Below are 15,661 nucleotides of genomic sequence, written 5' to 3'. Positions count from 1 at the left end.
TGGCCGCTGAGCCTGCGCGTCCGGGGCCTGTGCTCCGCAACGGGAGAGGCCACAGCAGTGAGAGGCCCGCATACCGCAAAACAAAAAACCCCCAAAAAAACAGTAGAACTGGAAGAAGCATAATGCACAACGTCAGTGAAAGGAGCGTCTAGAGGAGAAAGGGGATTTGGAGCCGAGACGTGTCTATTGGATGTCTAGTGAAATTTAAGAGGCCTGAACTTGAGTGTGTTGAAGGTAACCGGAGCTATTGAAATATTTTTATCAGTAGGTGAACTCATCAAAACTATGTTTTGGAAATATTTTTCTGAGATAGAGTAGAAAATGGATTGGAGTCAGGCAAGACTGTTCTCAGGAAGACTGGTTTATTGAATTTTTGACCATCCTGGAAGGCTGAGGACCTACACTAGTAGCAGTGACAGTGGATTAAAGGAATTGAATTAGAGAATTGAAGACTAATGTGACCTAGAGCAGGGAAAAGTATAGTCAAGAATAAATGGCTTCAGGATTTTCTTAATGCCTCGGTGGTGCAGTTCTTTAAGTCAGGGATATACGGGTAGAGTAAATTTGGAGTAGGAGATGATGGTGAGTTCAGTTTAAACACATTGTGTCTGAGATATGTCAATCACCTCTTTATTTTTTTTTAATAAATTTATTTATTTTTGGCTGTGTTGGGTCTTCGTCTCTGCGTGCGGGCTTTCTCTAGTTGTGGCGAGCGGGGGCTGCTCTTCGTTGTGGCTCAGGCTTCTCATTGCGGTGGCTTCTCTTGTTGCAGAGCACTGGCTCTAGGTGCACAGGTTTCAGTAGTTGTGGCACGTGGGCTCAGTAGTTGTGGCTCACGGGCTTTAGAGCACAGGCTCAGTAGTTGTGGCGCACGGGCTTAGTTGCTCCGTGGCATGTGGGATCTTCCCGGACCAGGGCTCGAACCCAGGTCCCCTGCATTGGCAGGTGGATTCTTAACCACTGTTCCACCAGGGAAGTCCCTGTAAATCACCTCGTGATCTTATATTCTTATATGCGTAATCTTCTCATTTCTCTATTTGCTATTCACAGAAAAACCTCCCAAGTGAGTCATTCATTGTCCCTACTTTTTTACTTCCACTTCACTATTCAGTCTGGCTTCCATTCCAACAATACTGTTTTGGTCAGTGTCACCAATGACCTGCATGACATTAGAGCTTTCTGAAGTATTCAGTACAACTCGTCACTCTCTCCATGACAGCCTTCTCTCTTGGTTTCTATAAAATCACACACACTCCTGAATTTTCTCCTTCCATTCTTTCTCTGCTTCTCAGTCATCTTTGCTGGTCCTTCCTTCTTTGCTTGATCTCCACATTTTGAAGACTTCAGCCTGGTATCTTTTCTCTTTCTTATCTACTCTCTTCTTAAGTGATCTTTCCCAGATCCATGGTTTGTTTAATTTATTCTTAAAATTTTTACTGAAAAGAAAAAGGCAATGAAATATACTCATGATTTTTAAAAAGCAAACGCAGTAATAACAAAGGATACACAGTGAAGAGTCTTACCCTTACTCCTGTCCCCTAGCCTATTATTTCACTTTCCCAGAGGCAGCCACAGTTACCAGTTTCTTGATATCCTGCCAAGATAATCTTTATATTTATAAGCATGTAGGTCTATAGATCTTTTAAAACATCATTAATGGTAGCATTCTAAATATAATATATATATATATACCATTCTCTCCCTTGTCTTTTTAACTTAATACATCTTAGAGATCTTTTTTTTTTTTTTTTTTTTGTGGCTGTGTTGGGTCTTCGTTGCTGCACATGGGCTTTCTCTAGCTGTGGCGAGCGGGGGCTACTCTTTGTTGCCGTGCGCGGGCTTCTCATTGCGGTGGCTTCTCTTGTTGCAGAGCACGGGCTCTAGGCACGCAGGCTTCAGTAGTTGCAGCATGCAGGTTCAGTAGTTGTGGCACATGGGCCCTGGAGTGCGTGGGCTTCAGTAGTTGCAGTGCGTGGGCTCAGTAGTTGGGGCACGCGGGCTCTAGGGTGCGTGGGCTTCAGTAGTTGTGGCGCACGGGCTGTAGAGTGCAGGCTCAGTAGTTGTGGTGCACGGGCTTAGTTGCTCCGCGGCATGTGGGATCTTCCCGGACCAGGGATCAAACCTGTGTCCCCTGCATTGGCAGGCAGATTCTCAACCACTGTGCCATAGGGAAAGTCCTTTTTTTTTTTTTTTTAATGGCTGTGTCCTAGGTCTCTTACTATCCAGACTCTTAACTATCTGAAATCAGGAACCAGAAAGATTTGGATATGAAGGGATACTTGTATTTCATTATATGATGTTCTAAAATGTATTTAACCTTACCTCTTTTGAAAAAGAACGTTTTCATCTTTAATTTTTCCAAATGATATAGTGGGTATCCTTTCAAAGATATAAGTGTGCACACATACAGTTTAGTCCAAGAAAGATTTATAGAAATGGAATTGCTAGATCAAACTGGATGTGCATTTAAAAAAACATAGTTTACTTTTTTTCCCTTTTTGTTTTTGAGTATATTGTTATCAAGCAGCAAACTTGGCTTTTAGTGATTGTGTGCATGTGTGTATGTAGAAAGATAGGGGACATGCTTATAACTTTCCATTAAAAACTGTTTTCTAACTTTTTATTGTGAAAATTTTGAAACATACAAAAGAGTTGAAAATTACAGTGAGCATCTGTTTACCCACCACCTAGATTCAGCATTGTTATCTTGCCATATTTGCTTTCTCTGTATATGTTTTATGAACCATTTGATAATAAGTTGCAGACATCATGAAAGCTTATCCCTGAAAACTTCTATATGAATTTTCTATCAATAAGGACATTTCCAAAATAACCATAATATAACTAGCATGTAAGACAACAATAATTTCCTAATATTTGTTAGTATCTCATATGTATTTAGTTTTGCAGTTGTCCATAAAATGTTTTTTATAGCTGATTTTTTGGCTGAAGATCCAATCAAGACTCATACGTCGTTACTGGTTGTTAGGTGTTTTTAGTCTCTTTCAATTTAGAGCTGGGTCTGAGACTATATACAGTTAGTGGATCAAACTTTGTATGCCATCTGTTTTTCTAAATAAAGTTTTGTTGGCACACAGCACCACTCATTTGTGTTGTCTGTGGTTGCTTTCACACTAGAGCAGCAGAGTCAGGTAGTTGGAACAGAGACTGTCTTGTCTCCAAAGCCTAAAGTATTTACGATTTGGCCCTTTACAGAAAAAAGTTTGTGGACCCTTATTTAGAACATTAGAACAATTCTCTCACCTTTAAAAGTTTTTCCCATGGCATTGACTTTTTGAATTAACTAGGCAAATTGCTTAGTAGACTGGCTCACACTCTGGATTTGCCTGATTTTTTCCCTCTGGATCATTTAATTTTTTTTCTCTCCATCTCTTGTATTTTATGTAAACTGGAAGTTAAGTCAGGCAGCTTCAATTGAAGTTCAATTTTTTTTTTGCTAGAATATTCATGGTGTTGTTTACTTTCTGTTGCATCACATCATGATATATATAATATCTGGGTGTCCCTTTAGTGATGCTAAGGTCAGTTACAGCATTCAGGGGAATATCAGCCTTATCTTCCATTGTACAGTTCTGCATCAATCTTTTCCCTAATGGTTTTAGCATCCACTGATGGTCATCATTTAGATCCATCTAGATCCATTATTTCATAAGTGATGATTTTTAAAATTCTAATATTTCTTCTGCATTTATTAGCTGTTTTCTTCCCCTGTTAAGAACTTTCCTTCATCAGCATTTGTTTAGAGGTTTATTTTTATGTTTAAGTTGTTGAAGGAAAAAAGTTTTTTGTCCCTTACAAAGGTTTTGAAAGTAGGGTTCCTGTACATGTCCTCTTATTGTTTACAGTAGTTTAAAAGTAGTTGTTCACGTCCGGAGCCTGTGCTCCGCAACGGGAGAGGCCACAGCAGTGAGAGGCCCGCGTACCGCAAAAAAAAAAAAAAAAAAAGTAGTTGTTCATTTGAAGCAGAGCTTTTAAGTGTATGTTTGTGTGTGCGTGCATGCACCTGCGTACTAGATTGAGGAGAGAACATATGAGAGGCTGCTGCTGTATTTGTTTTTCACTATAAGGATTTCCCCTTTTTTCTATAAGGCCAAAATTTTAAAATTATAATTCTAATTGTTAAACACCTAGACTAGTTTCAGAGGATTAAACAACCTGAATATGGTTTGTATTTTAGATATAATCTTCTTATACTTAAAAAGTACTAGTGTCATTTGAATTCTTGATTAGTTTAGAGATTGCTAATTCTGATAACTAAACTAACCTGGAACTGTCCCTTGTACGTCTGGCATATTAATAGAAAATCTGAAGGGGAGTTGTATAGACGAGTAAATATAATACTTATTTTTCCCTCAGTGGCTTTTTTTCTTAATTAAAAGAAATCAATGTGAGTGATTTCTTGAGTTATACAACCTTCCTTCTAAGGTGATCTCATTTCCAGTCAGTTTTACATCAAATATAATACGTGTATTCTGTTTGACCTCCAAAATACATTTTTTCTTCTTTAATAATTATTATTCGTGGCACACTTTCTTCCAAAAGAGAATTGTAATGGCCAAAGTGTAACTTTTTTCCAGATTTATTGAGATATAATTGATATATAACACTGTGTAAGTTTAAGGTTTACAAGGTGATGATTTGAACATGTATATATTTCAGAATGATTCCCACAATAAGGTTAGTTAACACATCCATCACCTCATAAAATTACTTTGTTTGTATTTGGTGAGAACACTTAAGATCTACTGTCTTAGCAACTTCCAAGTATGTGATACAGTACTGTTAACTAGAGTCACCACACCATGCTGTGCATTGTGTCTCTAGAACTTATTCATCTTATAACTGGAAGTTTGTACCAAAGTGTTACTTTTAATATCTAACAAGGGAGGATCCATTTGGAACGGTAGTAATCAGTCTTTAAGTATTATGCTGTAGAGGGAAGAATTTGATGATTTCAGGACTTGAGAAGACGTTTTGTGTGTGTGTTATATACGTTATATTAAAATATACTGGAAGGGTATACAATAAAATGTTAAGTATATTAACTATGGTTATGATCTTTGGGTGGTGAAATTGTGTCTTTAATTTCTGTATGTGTGTGTATGTGTGTGTGCGTGTGCACACACGTGTGCACATACCCACGCCCACTTTCCTCTGTTTTCTGGTTCTTCTCTATTTGTATACCCAGGGAAAAATTTTTTATATCAAAACAGGTATCATTTACTCAGGTAAAGAATATAAGGAAGACCTGATTTAAGAATATTTTTTGTTCAAAAAAATACTGAATACCAATATAAGCCACCAGTGCAATTTATAGTTGCCAGCACAGATATGCTGTCTTAGCTGCCTTAAAAGATGTACATGTGCAGATCAAGGAAGGAAGAGGTCCATTGGAATCTGCAGGCCCTGTCTTCCTCCTCCTTCCCTTTTCCTCCTCTCTGCAAGCTGTGGTTTTTATCCCTGTTTAAGAGTCTGCCAGTAAAGTTCAGACTTTCTCTTTCCTTCTCTGTGTGTTTTTTTTTTTTGCTAAGTGCAATACCAGGTGAAGTCCTTGTATCTTTTCTCTCCATCCTTTTTTAGAGGGACTTTTGGCTTAAAGGAAGCTGCTTTATCTAAAGGGGCTGGGAAAGGAAAGACTAAGAATGGGCTCCTTTAGGCATTAGTATATGAATCCAAGCAGTGTGACCTGATAGGTGGTGATGCTACAGAAGGAGCTAGTTAATTAATTCTGTAGAGTTGATGGTATTTTAATAGAATAATTGGAATTCATAAATAAAGAATTTTAATGGTACCTGAAAAGATACTTAAATGTCTTACTTTGAAGTGCATTTGGTGGGTCTAAGCTAACACTGACATGACAATTATTTAAAAATAATTGTGAGCCTCAGGTTCCCATTCAGGGTAACTAGAAAGTAACAGTGGGACACAGTGGTTTAGCCAGCGTGTGTATACCACGTGCTAAGCACAGTTTGTGTGGAGAATTGTGTGCCAACCACTCAGGCCTGTGCAGGCCAGGCTAGTGGGTATAGCCTGACTCTGCACAGAAGTGCCAGGGCCCGTGGAAAGCAGAGCAATGCATGGAGCACTGCAAAGGGATCTCTGAGTGAGACGGAAGGAGGAGCATTGAAGGACAGCGGCCAGTGAGACGGCATGTCTCCACTATTACTTCCCACTTGGGGGACCCTGGCTCTACACAGGTGCTTGAGTTTGGCAAAATCCTTGATAGAGAAGTAATTTTCACTTGGTGAAGCTCTTAAAGATTTGATTTGTGTCCTAAGAATAGGTCTGTTGCAGGCAGAGACGGGAAAACATACAGCATCATGGTAGCACATCATAAAAATGAGGTGAATAATGGTCTCTCTGTCTTCAGATCATTGGTAGTTCCTAAAATTCGAGTAGTCTTTCACCCAGAGTTAAACAGTCTTCAAGCAAATACCTCCTCGGGGCTCAGCGGGGACCCCTGTTAGGGAAGAAGATATTAACAGTGGTTCTGATAATCATTTCTGTGTATTCAGATGTGGTTTGTCTAGAAACAAAGACTGCCAGCCATTGTGGGGTGAATCTTCAGCTTACTGTTATATTGATACCTTAGCCTGCTGCTACAGAATAACAGTAGCCATTGCTACAACCCATGTGGCAGTTAAGGCAGGCTTTCTGTAACAGTGCACTTGTGTGCTGTCCACCTTCACCCCTGCTGCTAGCCATGGAGTTGGCAGTGTGGCAAAATTATTCTAAGATAGCTGCCGCCCTTTTGCCGTGTGCCATGGTGGCACAGGACCCTGGAAATGGTATTGCCATTTGTATTATTTACTAGTAAAGGAGTGCTGTAGCAAGGTGGAAGCAGAGATAGAGAATGTACTTTTTTATGGTTTTCAGCTTTGTATTTTCTACCAGATTCTGCCTTTATTTCTTTAGTTTTCTGCTCCCTGCTTAAATAATAATCAGTGCAGGTGAGCCCACATTTTGGTTGTTATGTTTGGTTTGGATCTTCACATAGAAGGTAGGAAATTATACACTAGAATACATAGAGGAAAGGAAGGGTAGCAAGAAGAGATTTAAGAGAAGACAGTACATGATAGGGCTTAATATCCCAATAGAGATCTTATCAGTGGTTCTGAACTCTGGTTTTTATTAGCATAACTTGGGGAACTTTAAAAAAATACAGATGCCTGGGCCCTACTCCGAGAATTTGTTTTCATTGATCTGAGACAGGGACCAGCATATATGTGTGTGTGTATGCGTGTGTGTGTGTGCATGCACGTGTATTTTTTTCCCCGCACAAACCTCCCTAGATCATCTCTATGTAGCCAGGAATGAAAACTGGTGGATTATATATTTTCTGTTTAGCTCTAGAAAAGAGAATGAGTAGCATTGAGGGGAAGGTACAGGATAGAAAGTTTCAGCTCATTATAATGAAGAATATTCTAGTAATTTGAACTTTGTCCTCCTAGAAATAATCAGGTATACATGAGTTAACTGCTTGGGAAGGATGCTGTGAAGGTGACTGCTTTGGATGATATGCAGGACTTAGTCATTCCTTAATTTTATTAAAAAAAAAAAGTGCTACTGAGCTTCTGCAGATTTGGCATGGAGTATGCTAAGATCAGTTTGGGGCGTATTCAGTTTGAGGTGTCTATAGGGAATCTAGGTAGAGATGTTAGCTCAGAAGAGAGTTGTGACTGGGAGAACATCACTGAAAAGATGATAGTGGAAATCACTGTCTTCGTACTGTTTTTCGTTCATGTGACCCATATCTTATAAGCTTACCATTTATTGATAGTGATAACTAAGACATGGTCCCTGTGTTCTTGGAGCTTATAGACAAAAAATCTTAAAACTGAAGAATCTTTACAGAATGACCTGGCAACATCTTAAATTGTCATCTCTGTCAGCTAGATTGCTGCAGTAGAGCCAAGGGTTGTAATTAAATTATAAGTTCTTGAGAGAAATCCTTTGTAATACATCTGAAATGAATGACAGCACATGCAGACATTGAGGTTGGTGAAAAAAAGAAATTCTGGTGGTGATTTCTTAGGCCAGAAAATAAAATCTTGAAAAATTTCGGAAATCTTTTTTATTTAGGTTTTGCTTTTTTCTCTTTTGCTGTCCTTTCCCTTCATGTCTTAAATTTTCCTGCTTTTGTAACATCACCATTATCAGTTCTTGAATAGAGATATTTCTTGGTAAACAATTATTCCTTATTTTCTGATTTTTAAATTTGGTCATGTACTCTCAAAGACATACTGAAAATATAATATTAATGTAACTTTAACAACCATAGATACCGAGAGGCGATTCAGAAGTGGGATGAAGCACTACAGTTAACCCCAAATGATGCTACCCTGTATGAGATGAAATCACAGGTAATAATTATGAAGAATTTCCCTTTCATTGTGAAATTGCACTCACTATGTCTGGTGAGCGGTGATGAACCAAAAGAGCATTTCCTCCCATTTTCTTTCTTTTTTTTTGTAAATTTATTTATTTAATTTATTTACTTTTGGCTGCATTGGGTCTTCATTGCTTTGCACGGGCTTCCTCTAGTTGCGGCGAGCGGGGCTACTCTTCGTTGCAGTGCATAGGCTTCTCATTGCAGTGGCTTTTCTTGTAGCGGAGCACAGGCTCTAGGTGTGCGGGCTTCAGTAGTTGTGGCTCTCGGGTTCTAGAGCGCAGGCTCAGTAGTTGCGGCAAAAAACTAAGTTGGGCTTAGTTGCTCAGCGGCATGTGGGATCTTCCCGGACCAGGGCTCAAATCCATGTCCCCTGCGCAGGCGGATTCTTAACTACTGCGCCACCAGGGAAGCCCCATTTTCTTTTTTTTAAAATATAGTTTATTTGGGAAAAACATATGTCACCATATTATTTATGGCTCTTCCTCATGCATCAAATTAGAAGTTTGTTTAAAACACTTCACAATGAAGCTAACTTTCATTTCAACCTAACTGCTTAAGATATGAGCAGATGGATGTCTTTTAAAAAGTCACTGGTGATCTCTTAAACGAATGAAATGTGTTAGCTTTCCTTGGAAATTAATTGTAGTGGACTTAGCAATAACTCAGTCTCTTCAGAATGAGGATGGATTGGATTCTAGATGATGCTATTTCTCTAATAATGGCCTAGTCCATAGCAAAAGGTCAGAATAGACTCAGTTTATTAATATTATAAAAATAACATTTGTACTTAAAAATACAGTTTTAATACTTTGTGAGAAATTTCATAAAGAAAACGTCTGAGCACTTGTATTAGATTATCCAAAAGATGTTTAAAATCTCAAACAGAGAATTAACCATACTTCTGGCAGGGAGTGGTTGCAGTTCAGCCTTGATCCACACACCTAGCATATCTTGCAGATGATGATCCCAAACATAGGGCACATCCTTTTTCAGCTTTGATGGTAGTTTATCCAGGAAAAACCCAAATAAATTATTTCCACTGAATGGAGTGCTGTGAGGACCTTCATTTGGATAAGGCTTTAATTTTTAATCTTAAATATGTATGTATTAAAGATAGGATTTGTGGCAAGCTATATGAAATGAGTTGTTTTATTTGGAACCTGATAATGATGGTGTCACAAATCTTGTGAAATGCAGATGGGCAAAATATTATAGATAAAAGCCAGCCCTTTCCCATAAATTGAGGTAGAGGGTTCTGGAACTCCCTGATTTTTCTGATGTGTGTGATTTGAAGAACCCAGTTGTGGGGAGGCTGGTGGAGTGTTTAAATGATTTTTATAGCAGAAAGATGTTCACTAGGGATAGGATGGGTAGTTGAACAAATTTAAATTTACCTTGTTTGACGGCAGGACCTGGAGTTCCCTAAAAAAAACACATTGTAAGTAGAATAAATAGAAGGGGAATTGGGGTTCAAATAGCTGTGAGCCACCATGGCCAGAATATGACCACCTGGTTTTGACCAGATGGACAGTAGGTTTCATCAGTTGAAAAGGGAATGCTTTATATTTTTCATAGTTATTTCAGGAGTAGGAAGAATATAATTTCTAACCCTGAAGAGCAGAGAAGGGGGTCAAACCCACTAAAATGTTACATTTTCCAGACTAAAAATATATTTTTAAAAATGAAAAGAGTTGTTTACATACAATTATCCATTTTTTCTTTTTGGCTAGTATTTAGTTTGCTAATTTATGAATATTACTGATGGGTTTTGTTTCTTCTTTTTTGGCTATAGGTCCTAATGTCTCTTCATGAAACGTTCCCAGCAGTTCATGCTGCAGAAATGGCTGTCCAGAGAAATCCACATTCATGGGAATCTTGGCAAACTTTGGGACGTGCTCAGCTTGGATTAGGAGAGATAGTCTTGGTAAGTAAGTCAGATTATTACAGTGATCACATTTTATTTTGACATGCTTTTCATCAGCTGAACCAAAAAGTAAATAGTCATTTATCATGTGTACACAAAAAGTAAATAGCAAATAACCTTTTAAAGGTATTAACCCATAAACACAGATGAGTTATTACCAAACATCTTTTTCCATTACAGATATCAATTATATCAGGATCAGAATATTTTTCAGGTATTTGACATCCTGGGAATTAAAAAAATATTAACATGAAATGTAGGCATTTGGTAAACCTTATTTAAATATAAAACAACTTCTAGGTTAGTTCCTTGCATCATTAAATTTACCACATTATAAAGTGGTATTAGTATCACCATGGAGACAAAAACCACTAAAAGATTATGTTGAGGAAGGAAGAAAGTGAAATACGGGAGAGTAATGGTGATAAATATTCAGACTGAAAAATTGCTAAGCTTAGTGAGGGGAGAAATGGGGAAGGGTAGAAGCTTATGAAAATGAAATACTCATTGTGTAAAGTTTACTCTAAACTGGTACTTGGTGCATTTCTCACCTTGTCTGGACTATACCTTGTAGGTAGGCTTGGTAGGTCAGAGTTGGCTGTGAGCATTGTCCTGTTTTTGTTTTTCTTTTGACTGAACTATATATACCTGACAGCTAATTTCCTAAAAGACTTCTGTAAATCTAATATAGTGGTGCCACATTTGCTCTTTGTCATCAAAAATTAAGATTTTTCATGCTTTTATTAGCTTTTTACAGTTAAAAACAAAACAAGCAAAAAAATACCAAAGAAGTTTCTTTAAAGGCTAAAATTATTGGTAAATCCTGAATTTAACATTACTAATAATGGCTTTAGTCAGTTGTAGATAACTTAGATTTTTCTGGTACTCTTGTAAATATATCATTATTTCTAAATAAGAAGATATTTGTCAAATTCTCAAATCATAAGGAATTTTGATGAGAAAAGGATTGCTTAAAGTAAAATAACTTAAAACTGATAATCTGAAATAAAATTCACAGTGATGGAAACAAGTTAAACCAAAGGTTGTTTTCTTTCCTTGCCATTTAACATAGTCATCTTTCCTCTTTTTTATCTGAAGACTTAAATCATATCAGAGTTGGAAAAAGAAACTCAAGGAATTTGGTTTTCTAACAGGTTAACAGCAAAACAAAAGTCTATTCTATGATACTTTTTACCCATTTCTCCTTTATTAAAAACTTACAGATCATTATCTGTTTTGCTTATAAGTACCTATGGTAATGGGAAAAACCTCTAGGACATAATGTTTAGCAAAGATTGTCCTATAAAGAAAGAAAATAAACTGCAGGTGAGACAACAGAGATACTTTGAATAAACCAATAAAAGTAAAATTATTCAATTTTTTAAAATTGTTATTTTTTCTGCTTGATACATTTCTTTCCATTTATGTTGTGAAATTCTTGGAATTAAAAGTGTTTTTCCCCCATTTAATACAGTTTTAGGGTTCTACTTGAAAAAAATCTAAATTTGTAATTTTTATGTAAACTTAAGCTGTTCTTTTGAAATACTAGAATGGTTAAAAAAATAACTTTACTCATTGTCATAATGAAGGGAATACTGTAAAAAATATATTGAAAACAAGCTAAAATTTCTAACATCTCACAGTTCTTTCTACATATACATATGGACAAAAACATAAGAAAATACATAGATAAATAGAACAGGCAGTAAATTAAAAGTCAATAGTTGTATATACATCTATGAGTATTTAGATTTTTATGCGGAGCTGGGTGTGTATGTTGGAAAATGTTCATAGGCTTAGTTTGTTTTTCATTTTCTAATTCTTCGAGGTATAAAGTTAGGTTTTTTTTCCTTGAGATCTTTTCTTTTTTTAACATAGGCATTTATCATTATAAACTTCCACTTAGTTTTGCTTTTGCTGTATCCTATAGTATCAGGATGTTACATTTTAATTTTCGTCTCAAGATATGTTTTAATTTCTCTTTTGATTTCTTCTTTGACTCACTGGTTGTTCAAGAGTGTGCTGTTTTATTTCCATGTATCTGTAAGTTTTTCCAGTTTCCTTCTGCTGTTGATTTCTAGTTTTATTCCATTGTAGTCAGAAAAGATACTTGGTATGTCTTCTTAAATTTAAGACTTGTTTTGTGACCTAAGATGTGATCTATCCTGGAAATGTTCTGTGTGTTCTTGAGAATAATGTGTATTTTGCTGCTGTTGTATGAATCATTCTATATATATCTGTTAGGTCCCTTTGGTCTATAGTGTTGTTCAAATCTTCTGTTTCCTTATTGATCTTCTGTCTGAATGTTCTATCCATTATTGAAAGTGGAGTGTTGAATCCACTACTAATACTTTATTGCTGTCTATTTCTCCCTTCAGTTCTGTCAGTGTTTATATACTTAAATGTTCTGATGTTGGGTGCATATATATTTATAATCATTATATTTTTCTGGTGAATTGACACTTTTATCATTATATAACGTCCTTCTTTGTCTCCTGTGACACTCAAGATGTGTTATCATTATTATGATCTAAACTCTTGGCTTCAAAGATATGCATTCCTGGTACCTTTCTGATCATGGATTAGCCCAGGAAATCTCCAGATTTATATATTTGCTGATCTGCAGAAGCTGAACAATGCATTTACCTTGTTTTCAGCCATAATATCAGTACCTCTGTTTTAATAGACTTTTAGTCCTCATCAACAATTTGTCAGCCACTTTCTTTTACACTCTTTGACTCTTTTTTTTTTTTTTTTTTTTTTTACTGTAACCATCATCTAGTGGGTAGAGAACAGCTCTAACTTCCATCTTTACATTCTAATACATTGAGGAAAAAGAGAGAGAGAGATATGGATATTGTGGATTATATTAAATACACTCCTTTTTTAAAACTAAGCAAACAAAAAAAGTTTGACCTTTTCTCCTCCCTAGGCAATTCGAAGTTTTCAAGTAGCCCTTCACATCTATCCAATGAACCCTGAAATATGGAAAGAAGACCTTTCTTGGGCAAGAACGCTCCAGGAGCAGCAGAAGGTAGCACAGAGGATTAAAAAAAGTGAAGCACCAGCAGAGGTAACACATTTCTCACCAAAGTCAATTCCTGAGTATGACTTTGAAAGTGAGGAGATTGTAGCTGTTTGTGCAGCTATTGCTGAAAAACAGAAGACAGTTGCAGCAGATAAAACAATGGTTATTGTGTCGGCTTCTGGGACTGTAGAGACTGTGACTGAGAAGGAAGACGGTGCTGCTCCACCAGATGGCTCTGTTTTTATCAAAGCCCGATAAAGCTTAGCAGGAATCATTTGAATCTATCTTTGCCACCTAAATTTTAGCCGTTGGGGCATTTAGAGAAACAGGGCAAAACTCCTGTTTGTAAAATAAGTTTTTCAGATGAGGCATATGAAAACTAAATGGAAGAATTATTGTGTAGTGTTTGGACTCTGCTTTGATAAGCTATGATTTCAGCTTCTTAAGATTAAAATTCTGAGTACAGTGGTTTTTTGATTAATAAGCTTAATTTAATCCAAATATATAAGTGAATGCATTTTAAAGATACAACTTGAAAAGTAAATTCTCAAATAGTGAATAACTTGATGGCCAGTGTTATTAAAATATTGACTTGTTGGCTTTTATGATAAAGGAAGTAGGCTTCTTGCCCTGCTAGAAATACCCTGCTGTTACTGTTCACTCTTCTTTTTCTCTTCTTTCATTAGAGTAAGTCTGTTACAAAGCTTGAATGTTTTTGACATTCATTTTGATTCAAAGTTGTCATTTGGTTATGTGTGGGATCCTTGAAAGTTTGACTGAAAATGCATGCAAATGTGTACATTCTGAATATTTTCTGAAGTTTCTCTTAATTCTGATTTGTGCTTTTGTTTTGACTTTATAATTATTTATAACAATGGTAGTTGCTAGTTTCAGTATTTGTTAGATGTGTGAAATACTGATAAATGTCAGAATCATGGTTTTATTTTTTAAATTATTAAAGTAGATAGAGTAGTCCTTAGTACCAAGTGAGTCATTTTTAAGATGTGCATTTTTTAAAACGAATGGCTCTTATAGATACATCATAACAAATTGCACTGCTGTTGTCCCAGTCAAAAGCAGTTATTTTCTTTTCCTTATTTTTACAAGATTAAAACCCTTGAAAATAACTTATCTCTTGATATAACTTTCCAGCTGATGGTTTGGAATTCCTTTTCTAGTTAACTCTTCTGGAACTACTCAGTGAAATGAGAAACAATCACAGTTTTAAATAGCTAAATTATACCTTTCTAAAAATTGGAGAAAAAAAAAGTAGAGATTTATTGAAGTGCCAATGAATGAATACCTTAGGCACAACATACATAGAAAATGAAATGTGATTTATGGTTCAGTCCCATGAGTAGAAAGGATATATTGCAGAATATATTTCATTGAAAGGCCACAGTCACATCCACAAGTCAATACTGTCATTGCTAATATTAATTGTTATTTTTATGCCACATATATGTTAGTACAGTAGAACTGCTGTGTACTGTTACTTCTGAAACTCAGGAAGCTATTATTGGTTTAAAATTAATTTTATCCTTGTTAGAGAGGAAGTAAGTTATTTTAAAGAATCTCACCTTACCCTCTGAGGGCATGTACATGTAATACTGTACATTTTTCTGAGATAATTTAAAAACATTTCTTTTAGTCGAATGCTTACCTCTTTTTTTCAGAGTTGGAGAAGCCAGCACTTACCTTGGAAAGTATTATATTTTTTCCCTAAGGTTGTATCAGAAAGTTAGCTCTGGTTAAAGAAGTTAGTTTTAGAAAGACCCAAAAAACAAATATTAATTATATTTTATTTTGTTTAATAAGGTATATTCTCAAAGGGCAGATAGTTGGGTATCTAGAGAAGTGAGCACTTACTATTTTGTATGTTGTTTTGAGTAATGGATGTGTATTGTATAATTTGTGAATAAATAGGTTTTTTCTGCATTTAAAGGTTTGCCTATTATTTTGTGTTGTTAGCTTTTGAAAAATTAGATTGATTTATTTAATTCATTTCTTATGTGAAAATAAAATATGTAAGGCACCTTGTATGGTGTCTTGTGTATGAAGTACTCAGTAAATGCTAGCTATTTCTATGAAGAACTTGCATTGGTTTTATTTAACCTCACTTTCTTCTGATTTTAAGAAAGGAGGAGAACTTCTTTGTAATCTTTTCCTTTCGTGAAAGTGAGAAGTCACTACTTCTGATACTGTAGAACAGATGGCTTTCAGTTGAGGACTCTTCTTGGTGTAAGGTCTATATCTCAACCCAAAAGAAGCAAGACCCAGGATGGAGTGCATGTAG

General features: G+C 36.1%; 1 protein-coding gene across 2 annotated transcripts in view; it reads left to right on the top strand.

Annotated features, from left to right (window-relative positions):
- The window catches only part of TTC33 (tetratricopeptide repeat domain 33), a 32,117-nt gene extending 16,680 nt beyond the window's left edge, over positions 1–15,437 (top strand). For both annotated transcript variants that reach the window (XM_082651146.1, XM_082651147.1), the window contains exons 3-5: positions 8,303–8,384; positions 10,206–10,337; positions 13,270–15,437. In XM_082651146.1, coding sequence (XP_082507272.1) covers positions 8,303–8,384; positions 10,206–10,337; positions 13,270–13,623 — 568 coding nt within the window. In that variant the 3' untranslated portion in view covers positions 13,624–15,437. The remainder of the gene's footprint in view (positions 1–8,302; positions 8,385–10,205; positions 10,338–13,269) is intronic.
- The last annotated feature ends 224 nt before the right edge of the window (positions 15,438–15,661 follow it).

Source organism: Grampus griseus (genome assembly GCF_964374135.1).
Source record: "Grampus griseus genome assembly, chromosome: 3".
NCBI lineage: Eukaryota > Metazoa > Chordata > Mammalia > Artiodactyla > Delphinidae > Grampus > Grampus griseus.
The sequence above is the reverse complement of the archived record's forward strand: the minus strand, read 5'-3'. Positions and strand labels throughout refer to the sequence as shown.